Source organism: Eulemur rufifrons, chromosome 5 (genome assembly GCF_041146395.1).
Source record: "Eulemur rufifrons isolate Redbay chromosome 5, OSU_ERuf_1, whole genome shotgun sequence".
NCBI lineage: Eukaryota > Metazoa > Chordata > Mammalia > Primates > Lemuridae > Eulemur > Eulemur rufifrons.
The window spans coordinates 29,993,656-30,008,320 of record NC_090987.1 but is presented as its reverse complement, the minus strand read 5'-3'; the positions used below and the strand labels follow the sequence as shown (position 1 = coordinate 30,008,320).

The 14,665-nt window shown below is 41.3% G+C and overlaps 1 protein-coding gene across 3 annotated transcripts in view; it reads left to right on the top strand.

The window, feature by feature from the left end:
- FHOD3 (formin homology 2 domain containing 3) overlaps positions 1-14,665 on the top strand; it is a 428,111-nt gene that overhangs the window by 180,180 nt on the left and 233,266 nt on the right. For all 3 annotated transcript variants that reach the window (XM_069468095.1, XM_069468094.1, XM_069468093.1), the window contains exons 4-5: positions 4,679-4,746; positions 14,133-14,238. In XM_069468095.1, the coding sequence (XP_069324196.1) occupies positions 4,679-4,746; positions 14,133-14,238 (174 nt within the window). The remainder of the gene's footprint in view (positions 1-4,678; positions 4,747-14,132; positions 14,239-14,665) is intronic.

Genomic DNA, 14,665 nt, shown 5'->3' with positions numbered 1-14,665 from the left:
TTATTATTCACCTTTGTTTGCAATAGATAGCTATTTAAATAAATTACTATAAAGATTTTTTTAAGTTAATTGGAGTGGAAAATAGTCTTCGAACAGAAATTATAGTGTGTTTTAATTAAATGACACTTGGCAAGAAAGGGAATGGGAAGGTTTTGGGGCACCTGGAAGATATTTTTGGCGCACCTGGAAGATATTTTTGGCATTTGGAGAAGGATATTTCTTATCAGAGTCCAGTAGGTTCTAATGCCACCGAGGAGTAAGTTGTACTGTTACAGATGATAAAAATACCGTACATGCATACCAGTTAAAAGACGGAAGGTCCGATTAAATAGAAAACAAAATGCAACTATATGTACAATAAATTCTACACAGATAGGTTAAAAATAAAAGGATGGAAAAAGATATACTATAGAAGCACTAACACAAAATGTCGTTAGTCATACTAGAAAAGTAGACTTTTAAACAAGGAATGATTGCCAGGGTTGAAGAGAGAGATGTTACATAATGATAAAATGTCAATGCACCAAGAAGGCCTGGCAATCCCAAATGTGAATGTATGTAACAACAGAACTTGAAAGCACCTAAAGCAAAAACTCATAAAGCTGAAAGGAGAAATATACAAATCTATAATAGTTGGGTACTTACTCTTTTCACAGTAATATGTAGAACAAATGGAAAGTAAGAATATAGAAGACCTGAACTCTGCATTATCACTCAACTTGACCTAGTGGATATTTATGAAATGGCCTACCCAATAACAGCAGAATACATGTTCTTTGAAAATGTATGTGAGACATTCACTAAGATAAATCACATTCTGGGCCATGAAATAAGCCTTAATAAATCTAAAAGATTTGTTATAAGGTATATGTTCTGACCATAAAGAAATTAAATTAGAAATTAGTAACAGAAAGATATTTGGAAAATCCCCAAATATTTGGAAATTAAGCAATACACTTTTCATAAACCATGGGTCAAAAGAAATCACAGGGTTAAGTAATTTCCTTTTGAATTGAATGAAATATTCAATATTAATAAAATTTTGAATTGAAAATGAAAACTATATCAAAATTTGCAGAAAGCAGCTGAAACAGTGATTGGAGAAATTTATAGCATCAAATTACTTAGAAAAGAAGACAGGTCTAAAATCAATTATTTAAGTTTCTGCCTTAAGAAATTAGAAAAAGAAGAGCAAATTAAACCCAAAGCAAATAGAAGGAAGAAAATAAAAATCACAAAAGCAATAGAAAAAAAATTGATAACTGATTTGAAAAGATTAAAAAAATTGATAACTCTCTAGCGAGACTGATCAAGTAAGATGAACAGAAGACAAATTACCAATATCGGGTATAAAGGGAGATTGCTCTGGTCAGTAACAGAATGACAGGGAATATTATGAGCAACTTTGTGTCCATATGTTTAACAACTTAAGTGAAATGGATAAATCCTTGAACGACACAAATTACCAAAGTTCATTCAAGAAGAAAGAATCAGAATAGCCCTATATTAACTGAAGAAATTGGATAAATAACACCAATTCTACACAAATTCATTCTGAAAGTAGAAGAGGAAGGAATACTCCCAACTCTTGAGATCAGCATTGCCTCAATGTCAACACCGTTGCAAGAAAGGAAAACCATAGATCAGTATTTCTCATGAGTGTAGATGTAGAAATCCTCAACAAAATATTAGCAGTTGTTCTCAACTAATTTTTTTCTATTAATACTTAGTGACTATTTTTAAAAAATGATTATGTTGACTCTAGCACCAAGTATTAAAACCTTAACCATCAGAACACAACTAACCATAATTTTCATTCAGATGAATCAGAAACAATGACAGGTCACTAGTAACTAGGGGAGACTCTAATCACGATATTTTGAGTCCACTTAGGGCATATTTCTGCTTGTCATCTGGTGGTACTTACGCAAGAAAGTCTAATGCAAGCCTTTTGATTTCTTACTGCCTTTTGAAGAAGTACCTGGAATTGACTATCTTCTACCAATGTTCTTCCTGGAAAAGATTAATCTGACTTGTTTCTTCAGGGTATACATAGCCTGTGCTTTCATCTAATAGCTTCATTATTTATTAGAAGTGGTATTGGCAAAAAACAAAGTCCGTTTCTCTGGGATTTGAGCACTCCTAGATGTTAGCTGTGAATCTGGAAGAAGTGGCCAACGCACAGCCTAGGGTTCTATTCCAGGGGAGATGCAGTGGGAAACTCAGTCTATTTATTACTTGTATATTTTGAGGCCACACACATACTTCAGACGTCAGCTTGAGAATCACCAGGGCCTTGTTTCTTACGGTCAGAGATGAGTTAGATGTTCATTCGGTTTGGGGATGGTTGACTCCTCTGGAGCTTTCCATGCTCCTTGTTTTTAGGAAGGTGATACGTTCTCACTCAATCAAAAGTCTTCATAATCATCAAGTGTTGTGGAATAAGTACTGTGTTCAGAGGTGTGGATTCCACAGTGGTCAGACAAGGAGGCCTGCCAGTTCCCAAACCCCCTAGAATCCCATCTTTGCCCTCGGCCACTTACCAGCTGTGTGCATTAGTTGTGAGCCTAGAGGAGCCTGGCCTGCCCCAGGATCGGAGAGAAGACCACAGTGTCAGTAGCACAGGGAGGGAGGGGGCCAGAGCTGCACAACCACGGGCTTGGCAGGCCGTGCAGAAGAATTCTGGATTTCATTCTGAGTGCAGTGGGCAGCCACGGAAGGGTTTAAATGGGGCAGTGATGTCATTTTCATCTGGCCCTTCTGGTCTTTGTCAGACGGTAGTGGTGCAGAGCAGGCATATCCTTCTTGTTTGTTTTTTAAATTTTATTTTTAATTATTATGGATATGTAATAATTATATATCTTTATAGGGTACATGTGATGTTTTGATACAGGCATATAATGTGAATTAATCAAATCAGGGTAATTGGGGTATCCAGCACCTCCAGCACTTAACATTTCTTTGCGTTAGGAACATTCCAATTCTACTCTTTCAGTTATTTTAAAGTATACCCTAACTTATTGATTATAGTCACTTTGTGCTATCAAGTATTGTTCATTCTATCTAACTATCTAACTATATTTTTCTATCCATTAACCATCCCTACTTTTTCCCCTCCTCCCACCACCCTTCCCAGCCTCTGGGAACTGTCATTCTATTCCCTGTCTCCATAAGATTAATTGTTTTTAATATTTTAACTCCCACATATTAGAACAGGGCATATCCTTCTTGTAACCAGACTTCTGCAAACTCTTGTAGGCTCATGTGTTCCATGTCCTTCCATGACACTTACACGAGCGGCAAGCATAGCTCTGCCTCTTACCCTCTACGGGCTGGAATTGAAGCCCAAGGTGGTCAGCCAACAGCATGACAGTGCTTTGAAAGCTTTTATTCTATCTAAATGTTTTAAATGACCTTGCCTCCCACTCTGTCATATACACGCTTGATTTAACACAGAAACAAGTTTCCTCTAAATCTAATATTATCTATTTTCATTTTACAGATGAAGAATCCAAGTCTTAGAGAGGTAAAGTGTTTTGCTCAAGGTCATATAGGGAGTAGGTGGTGACCAGGTTTGGAACGCAGGCAGTCTGATTACTTAATCTTTGCTCTTACTAATTCCATTCTGCACTATCGTATCCACAGTGCTTAGAACAGTACCCGGCAGGTGCTCAGTTAGTCTGTGTTGGGTGACTTCTATTGGGGAGGTCTGGCATCTGGTGCTAGGAGTGCAACCCTGTGCCCCTGAGCCTACCTGGTCAGGACCACGTGTGGGTGCTGGGAGGCTGAGCAGAACCCGTGCTCCCTGGCGTCCTGCATATACCAGAAGAACTGCCCTCTCCCTTCTGTGTGTCTTCCGCACCTTGTACTGCCAGCCCTCTGACCAACCAGTAATTGCAGCCTACTCTTCTGTGCCTCCTGCTCTGCGGTGGCCTCTGGAGGGCGGGTCCTATGTCAAGTTCACCTCCTTCTGCATGAGGCCTGACCTAACTAGTACACATGAAATGTGACCAACTGAACAGTGGAGTTGCGGAAGTCAGTGCAAGTCTTGAGCCAGAGAATTCCAAGGCAGGGCTCCTCCACCTGCCTTGCTCAGGGCCAGGACCATCCTTGAACACAAATGAGAACCTAGACCCAGGCAGAGCTGAGGCAATCACATGGCCGTAGGGAGCAAGTCAGTCTGTGGGGCCACCGTGCTGCCCAGGGAGCCCCAGACCCAGAAGAGCACTTGAGGTGACCAGACCCCAGGGAAAGGAAGGAACAGAAAGCATGGGGATGGGGCATGGAAGGCAAGGGAGGAGTGTGGTAGAAGAGTTGAATTCTGTGTTAATTTTCTGGGTATAATTGGCCGTCAAGTGGAAACGGTCTGTGCGCTGGAAAACAGTCTGTAAATGGCAGGAAATAGAGATGTGGAGTGAGGGAGGCTGGGGGCTGAGGGTACAAATCTGGACACCTTCTCTACAACTCACGTGTACCCATCTCTCCACCACGTGTGACAGGCCAGATGTGTATGAAACTTTCTTCATGCTGTTCTAGGTGAAGCCTGTGTCCTAAAGGAAATGGGTACATGGTCGTGACCTTCCCAGTGGGAGTTCTGTTACCACTCTTATCTACTCTGTGCTTTTACCATCTGTTGAGCCCGTTTAATTAATTTTATATGTTGTATTCTTTATTTCAGAAAAACTTTACAACTCCAGTGGACGAGATTTAAGAAGGGCCCTTTTCTCCCTGAAGCAGATATTTCAGGTAAAGAGGGGAAAAATAAAAAATTACTCTTAGGTCCTGTTTTTGCATTGCTATTTAATTAGATAACACACAAACTTATAATGAAAGGGAATGTCTCTTTAGATTACAGTATAAATAAGGTCAGACTATCAGGTGAGTGTATTTTTATCATATCAGATATTTCAAACATAATACAAAGTAAAGACAGCTTCATCACATAATTTTTTCATATTCACTTCCAGTTTCTTTTCTTTTCTTTTTTTTTTTTTTAAAAAGAAAAGCCTATTATAGATATAATTAAAGATCTGTGTTCTTCTGCCCAGTACCAACCAATCTCTCCCCACCCCACTCTCAGGTTCCCTCTACTGATTGTCGAATTTGGAATTCATCATGCACATGCATGTTTCCATCCTGAAGATAGATACTCACCAACAATATGTGATATTCTTTTGTGTTAATGTGTATATATGATCATATTGTGTGTATTCTGCTTCAGCTTACTTAGAGTGGGATAGAGGTAGGTGTGACTGTGGCTCTGATTGACGATTGCGTTGTATGAATAAAGCACAAGTAGTTCGTTCTTCTCTTGGCAGATAGTGTGGTTAACTTCCAGGATTTTACTATAACAAACCACGCTATTGTGGATGTGTCTCCTCGTATGCCTGTGCAAATCTCTCTCTTGGATTCCGTCTTACCCTTCTAAGCCTTCCCTCCATCCCTACCCTGAGAAAGTCGCTGGCATAGTGCAGAGGGCTAGGACAGGTGTGCAGACAAGCTCCTGTGAGGCCGCAGAGGGCAGGGCCAGGAGGTGGCTCGGGGAGAAGATGGCCTTTGTATTAGGCTTGTGTCTGTCTAGGTTCACTGTTCCTTTCTGTGATGATTTTTGATTTGAGGGTATATTCTACCTCTTCTCAGTTCCCATCTTATATTTTGTCAGGGATTAGTGCTAGCCAGAGTGGGGCTCTACCTGTCTGAGAGGGAGTAGGCAAAAAGGCAGGCCCCAAATCCATCCCATTTGCATGTTGTAATCCTGTTCTTCCTTCAGTTTGTTCAATCATGCCATCATCTTTTTTCCCAGAACAAAGTCTTTTCTCCTTGTTGTCATTTCTGGAGATGAGTCTCCTTCTGTCTTCTTCTGACAACCATGAGTTTGTCCCTGGTGCACCTTTGCTCTGTCATGCTGCACATCTCAGAAACGCCTTGAGGTTTAGAGTCTGCCTTGGTCAGGCCTGTCCTCCTTGCACCTGGGACATTGCAACAGCTGTCCGTGGCACCACCTGCATCTGATCCTCCCCAACTTAGTCCGTCCTTTGCTTCCCACCAGAAGGAGCTGAGGGATTGACCGTCTTGCTGGTTCCATTTGGGTTGCCTTCTGGGCTACATTTGAATTTCTCCATATAACATTGAAGCCCTTCTTGATCTGGTCTCTGCTGCCCACCTCTGTCCTTGGCTACATGCTAAATTTCTCCTGCAGTTATACACCAAGAGCAAGGCATGCCCTCTTTCTTCTGCACCTTTGTCCCTGGACCTATAGCTTGTATCCCAGAATGTTTTGTCACCCCACACCTACTCTCCACATCTCTGGTTTTCTCCTGGTATTTCCTCCTGCCAGGAATCATCTGCCAAAATGACACCTCACCCTAGTCAGGGTCTCTCCAAATATTTTTAAAAGTCTCTTGTGCTTACCTCTAGTACAGGCTGAGCATCCCTAATTCAAAAATGCAAAATTCAAAATACTCCAAAATATGAAATTTTTGAGTGCCCACATGATGCCACAAATGGAAAATTCCACACCTGACCTCACGTGATAGGTAGCAACCAAAATGCAAGTGCACGACCCATGGTTTGTTCAGCGTCCCCAAGGAACAAAGACCTCTTAGCCCCTTTCAGCTGAGCTATATCTTTTTCAGAGTTCTCCACACAAGCACAGCCACGAAGGGTAATAAAACAGACATGTGCATGTTGGACACACCAACAGCAGGTTCCTCATAGTGCCCAATGTGGGGCCAAGAACTGCATACATTACTCACTGTGTTTTTTTTTGCTTATTCTTTGCTCTTTGCTATAAAGATACTGTTGGAGGGGGGAAAAAAAAAAAGGCCTGCAAATTCCCTTGTGGGTAACAGTAATAAGAAAAAGAGGAAGCATTTATGTTTACTTATAGCATAGAATGCCAGCCTTTTGGAGAAAATGGACAGCAGTGTCAGTGTGAAATGTCCTGTAGAAGAGCATGGTGTTGGAATGCCCACCATATGTGACCTGGAGAAGCAGAAGGATAAACTGTTGAAGTTCTATCCCGAAAGGGATGAACAGATGTTAATGAAAAAATAGAAAAACACCGGGTAAAGCTAAAAAGGAAGATCTCAATCATGTATTGAAAGAGTGGATCCGTCAGCATTGCAGTGAATGCGTGCTGCGTAATGGTATGCTGATCATGAAACAAACAAAGATTTATCACAAACTGAAAATTGAAAGGAACTGTGAATATTCAACAGGCTGGTTCAAAAAATTTAAGAAAAGACATATTATTTTTAAAGATCTGTGATAATGCATCTGCTGATCACAAAGCAGAGGAGAAACTCATTGACAAGTTTTCCAAGGTCGCTACTGATGAAAATCTCATGCCAGAACAAGTCCATCATGCTAAAGAAACATTACTATTTTGGCATTATAGCCCCAGAAAGACACTGACTACTAACTGATGAGACAGTCCCTCCAGGAATTTAGGATGCCAAGGACAGAATAACTATGTTGGGATGTGCTAATGCAGCAAACATGCATGAGTGTAAATTCAATGCGATGAGCTAAAGCTTTCATCCTTGCTGAGTGAATTTCAAGGAGTGAATTTCTTACCAGTCCATTATTCTAACAAAAAGGCATGGGTCACTAGAGACATCTTTTCTGATTGGTTTTGCAAATATTTTGTGCCCGAGGCTCATGCTCACTTCTGGGAAGCTAGACTGAATGCAGACTGCAAGATTTTGCTATGCCTTGACAACTATTCTGCTCATCCTTCAGCTGAAATTCTCATCAAAAATAATGTGTATGCCATGTACTTTCCCCAAATATGACTTCATTAATTCAGCTATGTGATCAGATTATCCTTACATCAATGAAGAGTAAATATAAAAATACTTTCTTGAACAGCATGTTAGCAGCAGTGAGCAGTGTTGAGTGTGGGAAGTTTTCAAGACGAGTTTAGTATGAAGGATATCATATATGTTGTTGCCAACACTTGGGACACAGTGACTGGAGACACAATTGCACAGGCCTGGCACAGGCTCTGGCCTGTGACTGTGTTCAGTGACGATGATGAACAAGATGATGACTTTGAAGGATTTTGTATGTCAAGTGAGGAAAAAAAATGATGTCTGACCTCCTTACGTAGGCAAAACAGACCCTCGGAGTCCTTCAGTAAGCTAGAAGTGGACATCACAGAAGTTTTTAACTTCAATAATGAAGCTCCAATGGTTGATTCATTGATGAAAGAGCAGAAATGGTTCTGAATCAAGGATGATTGTGATAATAGTGATAATGAAGTTGATGTTGTTACCATTGCAGAAAAAGTGCCTATAGACAACATGGTGAAAGTGGGTGAGGGGCTTATTGAAGGACTGGAGCAGTGTGTCTTTATAACAGAACAAGAAATCATGTCAGTTTATACAATGAAAGAGAGACTTCTAGGACAAAAGCTGTTGTTAATGAGACAGACGACTTTGGATGTGACATTTGAAAAAGCCCCACCCAGCAGAATGCCTTCTCATCCTTAAAGGACCCACTTACTGGTCCCTCAACCAGTTCTGATGTTTCTTCTCACCTAGAAAAATAAATTACATGTACAGTAATCTTTTAATCATAGCATTGAGACTGAAAGCCTGCTGCTGTTTGCTGTTGCTATTGTTTAACAGCAGATACAGGTATTCTGGTGGCACTTAGTTACCCCGAGCACGTTACTTTTTCACTGTCCTAATGGTATGTCAGATGTCTTACTGTTAAGTACTTATGTGTGAATAACGGTGAGAAAATGATTGCTTATCAGTAGCATGCGAATTTAGAGGCGGGAATGATGGTGACAAACAACCACAGATTGTCCACATGGGTGGCCGAGATAGTGACACGTTTGTTTTCCTGTGGTTCAGTACACACAAACTTTATTTCATGCACAAAATAATTAAAAATATTATATAAAATTACCTTCAGCTTATGTGTAAAAGGTACATATGAGCCATAAGTGAATTTCATGTTTAGACTTGGGTCTCATCTCATCATGCATATGCAAATTTCCCAAAGTCCAAAAAACTCTGAAATCCAAAACACTTCTGGTTCCAAGCATGCTGGATAGGTGATAACCTATGTAGAAATTAAGATGCTGTAGGACAATGACACTCGTGTAGTCTAGAAGTCTGTGTGCCCACTGGATTTCAGCACCCAGTTTTTGGTGCCTGGCTTGGTGTCTGGTGCCACCTCAATAAGTGAATAGACTGGGTGCATTGGGTGGTTTTCTTGCAGATGTCTCTGTCCTCAGTCTTTCCTGTCTCTAACTTAGTAAATACTGTATTAATTGTCTGAAAGCTCCACTTCCAGTGTTTCCATCCATGTGTTCCTCTTAGCCCAACAAAACACAACTTCTTCACCTTCCGTTGTGTCTGCTCTGGAGCTCAGATCCCCGACTGCAGCTAGCCTGGCCTCTGTGCATAAGAGGGCCACATGCATGCCGCACCTCATCCTACCTCATTTAGTCCCTCAACCTGCCTCCTGTCTCCATCATTTGGCTTTGACTTCTTTCACATCTGATTGAGTATCCAGCTGGTGGCAGAACCACACAGACAGCAGCTAGTCCAAGTGACTTTTAAAACATTGTAATTTGTGCACCTTTGTAGGATATACCTTAAAACAAAAGGAGCCACCAAATCTCCACAACAACAATAAAACTGTTTACTATAATTATATTTGTGGTGCTAGTGTTGGTATTACTGTTCTGTGACTCTGCGTGTGTGTGTGGGGGGGGGGAGAGGGAGTTTCTAATTCTGTCACTCTTAGAAATCTTAAAAATTAGGATTCTGAAGTTAAAAAAATCTATATTCCTGAATTTAATTGGAAGTATCATAATGAACCCATGGTGTATATTATCCTAAACAAACAAGAAAATAAGCATATTTTTAGCTTTGTTTATTGAAAAGAACTAGAAGCGATAATCATTTTGTTAGCAAAATGTACTGCCAGCAATGAGACTGTGGTCTAAAACACCAAAAGGAAACAGAGCTCCGTGGAGAAGTGGCTGATTCCAAGTCTGGAGTAGGAAATGTGATAAACTTGGAATATCTTACCATACAGAGAGCAAGAAAGCTATCAAATACTACTAGGATTATTGCCAAATGAAGCGAACTGAAGGGTCTCTCACAGCTGGCTGGCCAGTGATGGGACAGTTAGCATCAATAAGGGTGAGAATTGCCATGGATTGAAACATGTAACATAAGTTTGAATTGATGAGTTTATAATGATACTAAAAAATATTAATACAAGGGATTGGCAAAAAGAATAGGCAAAAGATGCTAGTTAACTAGCTCATTATGGGAAAATGCTGGTAACCAGCTCTCTGTTTTGCAAATGATTAAGTTTTAGAATCTTACGTTTATTTTGCCTTTTCATATATGAACTTTAGGATAATCGAACAGTAATTGAGAAGGAGGTCTTATCTGCAGGAATATTCCAGCTAGTAAATGAAAAGGAGTAATAGAAGTAGAATATCACCACTTTGCAGCCCCTAATGAGTCTGATGGCTCTATGTGCTGAGCACTAGGAATTGCTGACCTGGTGGAAATGAGATACAGTCCGGTATCACGTGCCTCCCTGTGGGCATACAGACTACCACTGAGGATGTACTCAGGGCAACAACATCAACCCCGGATCTGGTCATGGCTCTATATGCAGTGACCAATTTATAAGTGATCCAGGACAGAGGCACATGCTACACAGCACCACAGGGGTGTAACCAACAAAATCCAGACTGTGGGCTACTCTTCAGGACAGATGACCTGGTTTCTTCCACATACAGATTTCAAGGGCAAAAAAGAGAAAGAGAAAAAAACCTATGAATTAAAAGGTGTTTGAGTTATAGCAACTAATTGCCATGAATGGCTCTTATTTGGATCCTAATACAAACTATGAAAAACAGTATTTATGAAACAACTGGAAATTTGGTCACTGACTGCACATTTGGCAATATTTAAAAAGTATTATTATTTGAGACAGAGTCTCATTCTGTTGCCTGGGCTAGAGTGCTGTGGCGTCAGCCTAGCTCACAGCAACCTCAAACTCCTGGGCTCAAGCGATCTTCCTGCCTCAGCCTCCCGAGTAGCTGAGACTACAGGCGCTCGCCATGACACCTGGCTAATTTTTTCTTTATATTTTTAGTTCCCTGGCTATTGTTTTCTATTTTCAGTGGAGATGGGGTCTCACTCTTGCTTAGGCTGGTCTCAAACTCCTGACCTTAAACAATCCTCCTGCCTCAGCCTCCCAGATTGCTAGGATTACAGACGTGAGCCACCGTGCCTGGCCAAGTATTAATTTTTTATTGCTAGTACATATTGGATTATTTATGGATTAAATGATGTGATGACTGGGATTTGCTTCAGATTAATATGGCTGGGGAGAGGGTGGTAAGATCCATGGAACAGGATTCCCATCAGTTGATCGACTCCTGGGGTTCACTAGACTAGACTATTCTGTCATCTTTTGTGTATGTTTGAAGTTCTCTAAATTGAAAAAATTAATAAAATAAACATGTTTAGACTCTTGTTGCACGTCCCTTCAATCAAGCTCACTCCGTGGTATATGTTCTCTGAATTCCCAGGGTCGTCATTTCTACTATTCATTCATTATACAAATATTTTTGAGCAGCCTGGTTGGCACTGTGTAGGCAGGGAGGAAGGTGCTTGTTACGAGAAGTTTATAGTCTGTTTGGAAGACCACACACATGTGCAGAAAACAGCCCTCAGCCACGGCAGCAGTGGCTGGATTAGCTGGATTACGCAGGCAGCGAGCTGTCTGGGGCATAGATCACCACCTTCCACACCATGGGTCGGCATCTCCATCATCTCTTGTAGTTGGCTAGGTGTGGAGGCCTAGACTGTGATGGCCTAAAAAACAGAGCCATTAATCATCTAGATTGACTTGAATAATCCTTGACCCCCATATGTGTTAAAAAATAATTAAAGTTAACCAATTTCTATAACCAATATTTTAGAAAATTCTGAAATGCAGCAATAAGTGCTTTAATCTCAGCTAATGTTAATATTTTGATTGCATTCTAGTCTGAAACTAATATTTTAGAAATCATGTATTAATGCCCACATCTTTTAGGATATATGTTTAACACCTAGTACATTGCCAACAGTGGAAGATTTTCCTCCATGTTTTATTACCCATAAATTTCTCTTTCGTAAGTGCCTTATCTGCATAATGTGCATAAATTTTAAAGTTCTGAATTATTTTTATAAACACTGTCTCGCCTGTCCAGTGTTTTTTCCAAGTGCCTTTGCCAGACAGTCAATTCTCTGGTATATTAATATTAGTGATTAGCTTGAGTGGTTTCTTGAGAGCTTGTTCTCACTTTTTCACCATGAAGTCATGTGTGAATCTAGTTTTAGTTAAAGTAATAAACATTTGTTACATGCTTGGAAAAACTTTCTGACTAGACATGAGCTCATCTGAATGTTCACTTTTCACATATGCTGGTGGAAAAGGATATGGATGGAGAGAGAATTATTTTTTTATTTCCTTTATACATATGAGTGTAAAGTAATTTTCCAAAAACTCATGATATTGTCCCATTTTCTTTCTTCCAAAGCCATGATTATCTTAAAGTCTGAGTTAACACAGCTGTCTTTCATTACGTTCAGGGCGCAAGCATCGCTCACCCAGCCTCCCCCGGAGCCAGCTCTGACCCTGAGGAGTGCTTTCTTGGTTCAAAGGGGGCCTTCGCTGAGCCTGTCCACATGTACCTTGTCCCCCGTCCATATAATTGGAAAATGCCATAAAATCAAAATAAGGGGCTGATTTCATGTAGGGACAGAATGATGCCAGTTCATCTACATTAGTTTTCTCTTTTGGAGATAAACCATGTTTGCTGACTATTCCCATAATAATAACCTTTCATTATTCCATTAAGCTCTCTACTGTTTACATCACTGTGGTTTTTTATTTTTTGCTCTGTTGTGATAATTGAAGATGAATGTTCCAGCCGTATCCTAACTCCATCTGAGACGAGGCACTGTCCAATTGAGGAAGTCTCTCAATCTCAATTGAGGAAAAGAGTGGTGGAGAAATCCCTCTCGTAAGAGCTCCGCTGTACTTGGTGCACAGAAAAGTGACTGGGTTTGGGGGTGGATGGAGGTAGTTAAGCGATCTTGACCACATTTTGGGGGCCACTCTTGAATCTTGGTGTCTTCATCTGTAAAGAGAAGGTAACATTAGATCAGTGGTTCTGGAACGGGCTGCCCTTGAGGATTTCCTGGGGAATGTATAACGAGCCTTGGTCCCACCCCAGAAATTCTGATTAAATCCATCTGGGTAGGATCCTGCTTCCTGTTTCTTTTTAAGCCTTCCCCAGATGATGCTAATGTGGAGTCAGAGTAAGAACATCTGAGCACTTGGGAATCACCTGGAGGGCTTGTTAGACGCGTAGCTGGGCCTCACCGCATAGCTTCCTGTTCGGTGGGTCAGGGGCGGGGGCCTAACAAGCGCCCAGGTGAAGCTCTTCCTGCCTGTTCCTACAGTTGATAGATTTGGAGACTTCTCTTTAATGAACCACCGGATTAGATGACCCCTGAGCCTTCCAGGGGTCATTCTGTGATTGGGTCTGCAAGCCGACATGGGGGTGCTCTGCTTCCTTGTCCTGCAAGCAGCACAGCACTGGAGCTTGGAGAAACTGCTACCTCAAGTTCCCAGAGAGCCTTTGCAAGACCCTTTCTGTAACCACTACCCTTGAGGACTGTCTTTAGAACACAGGGATGGCTTTGAGTCCTTTACTGCAATCAAATGTTTCCCGTAGTTAAAAACCAGCAAGTTTCATGTGGCCCCCACCCCTTGGGACCTGTGGGGGAATGGAGACTGGTAATTTTTGAAGAATGAAAAACAGAACACTGTAAATATTTCTGACCGTTGGGAGATTCATTTGTCTTATCTTTATTAGATTGCCCAGGAGGCAATAATTGGTGCTTGGCAAACCGTGATGTGAAGACTGGTTGTAAAATTCCTCTGGCAACAGTGAGGATGCTTCATTTGAATAGAGCAGAGCAGCCTTTAGGGGCCATTCTGGCGTCGAAGGCCTGCACGTAATTTTAACAGCTGACGTGGAAGATGGACTGGGACAGTATTTGAAGTCTTTTTTTTTCCTTCCCTGCCAGGATGACAAGGATTTGGTGCATGAGTTTGTGGTGGCTGAAGGTCTGACGTGTTTGATCAAGGTGGGAGCGGAGGCCGATCAGAACCACCAGAACTACATCCTGAGGGGTAAGTCGTGACCGAGCACGCAGCCCCCCAGCTGCAGGGGAGGTTGGGGTTCACCTCCAGGAACGTAAACACTGAGAGCTTTTTAAAAGACTTGGATTGGTGGGTGAGGCGTTACAAAAACCCTGCGGGTATAAGATGTCTTTATCAGGTTTTATCAATTCTTACTAATTAGTGACTGAGCTAATGTTACTTTCACCTGGAGTTAAGAAACCAGAACATGCTACTTGGTTCTTTATAGTCTTTTGTATGTGATGAGGAGGGAGACACACTGTGCTCAGGGGCAGCCCGCATCTCAGCAGAAAGCCCCTCCAAACCAAAACAGCCTCTGGGAAAAAATATTTTCTCCAACTTGAGTTATCACCTGGAGCTCTTGTCAGAAGTGCACATTCCGACCTTGTCCTCCTGTTTCTGATTCGGTAGGTCTGGA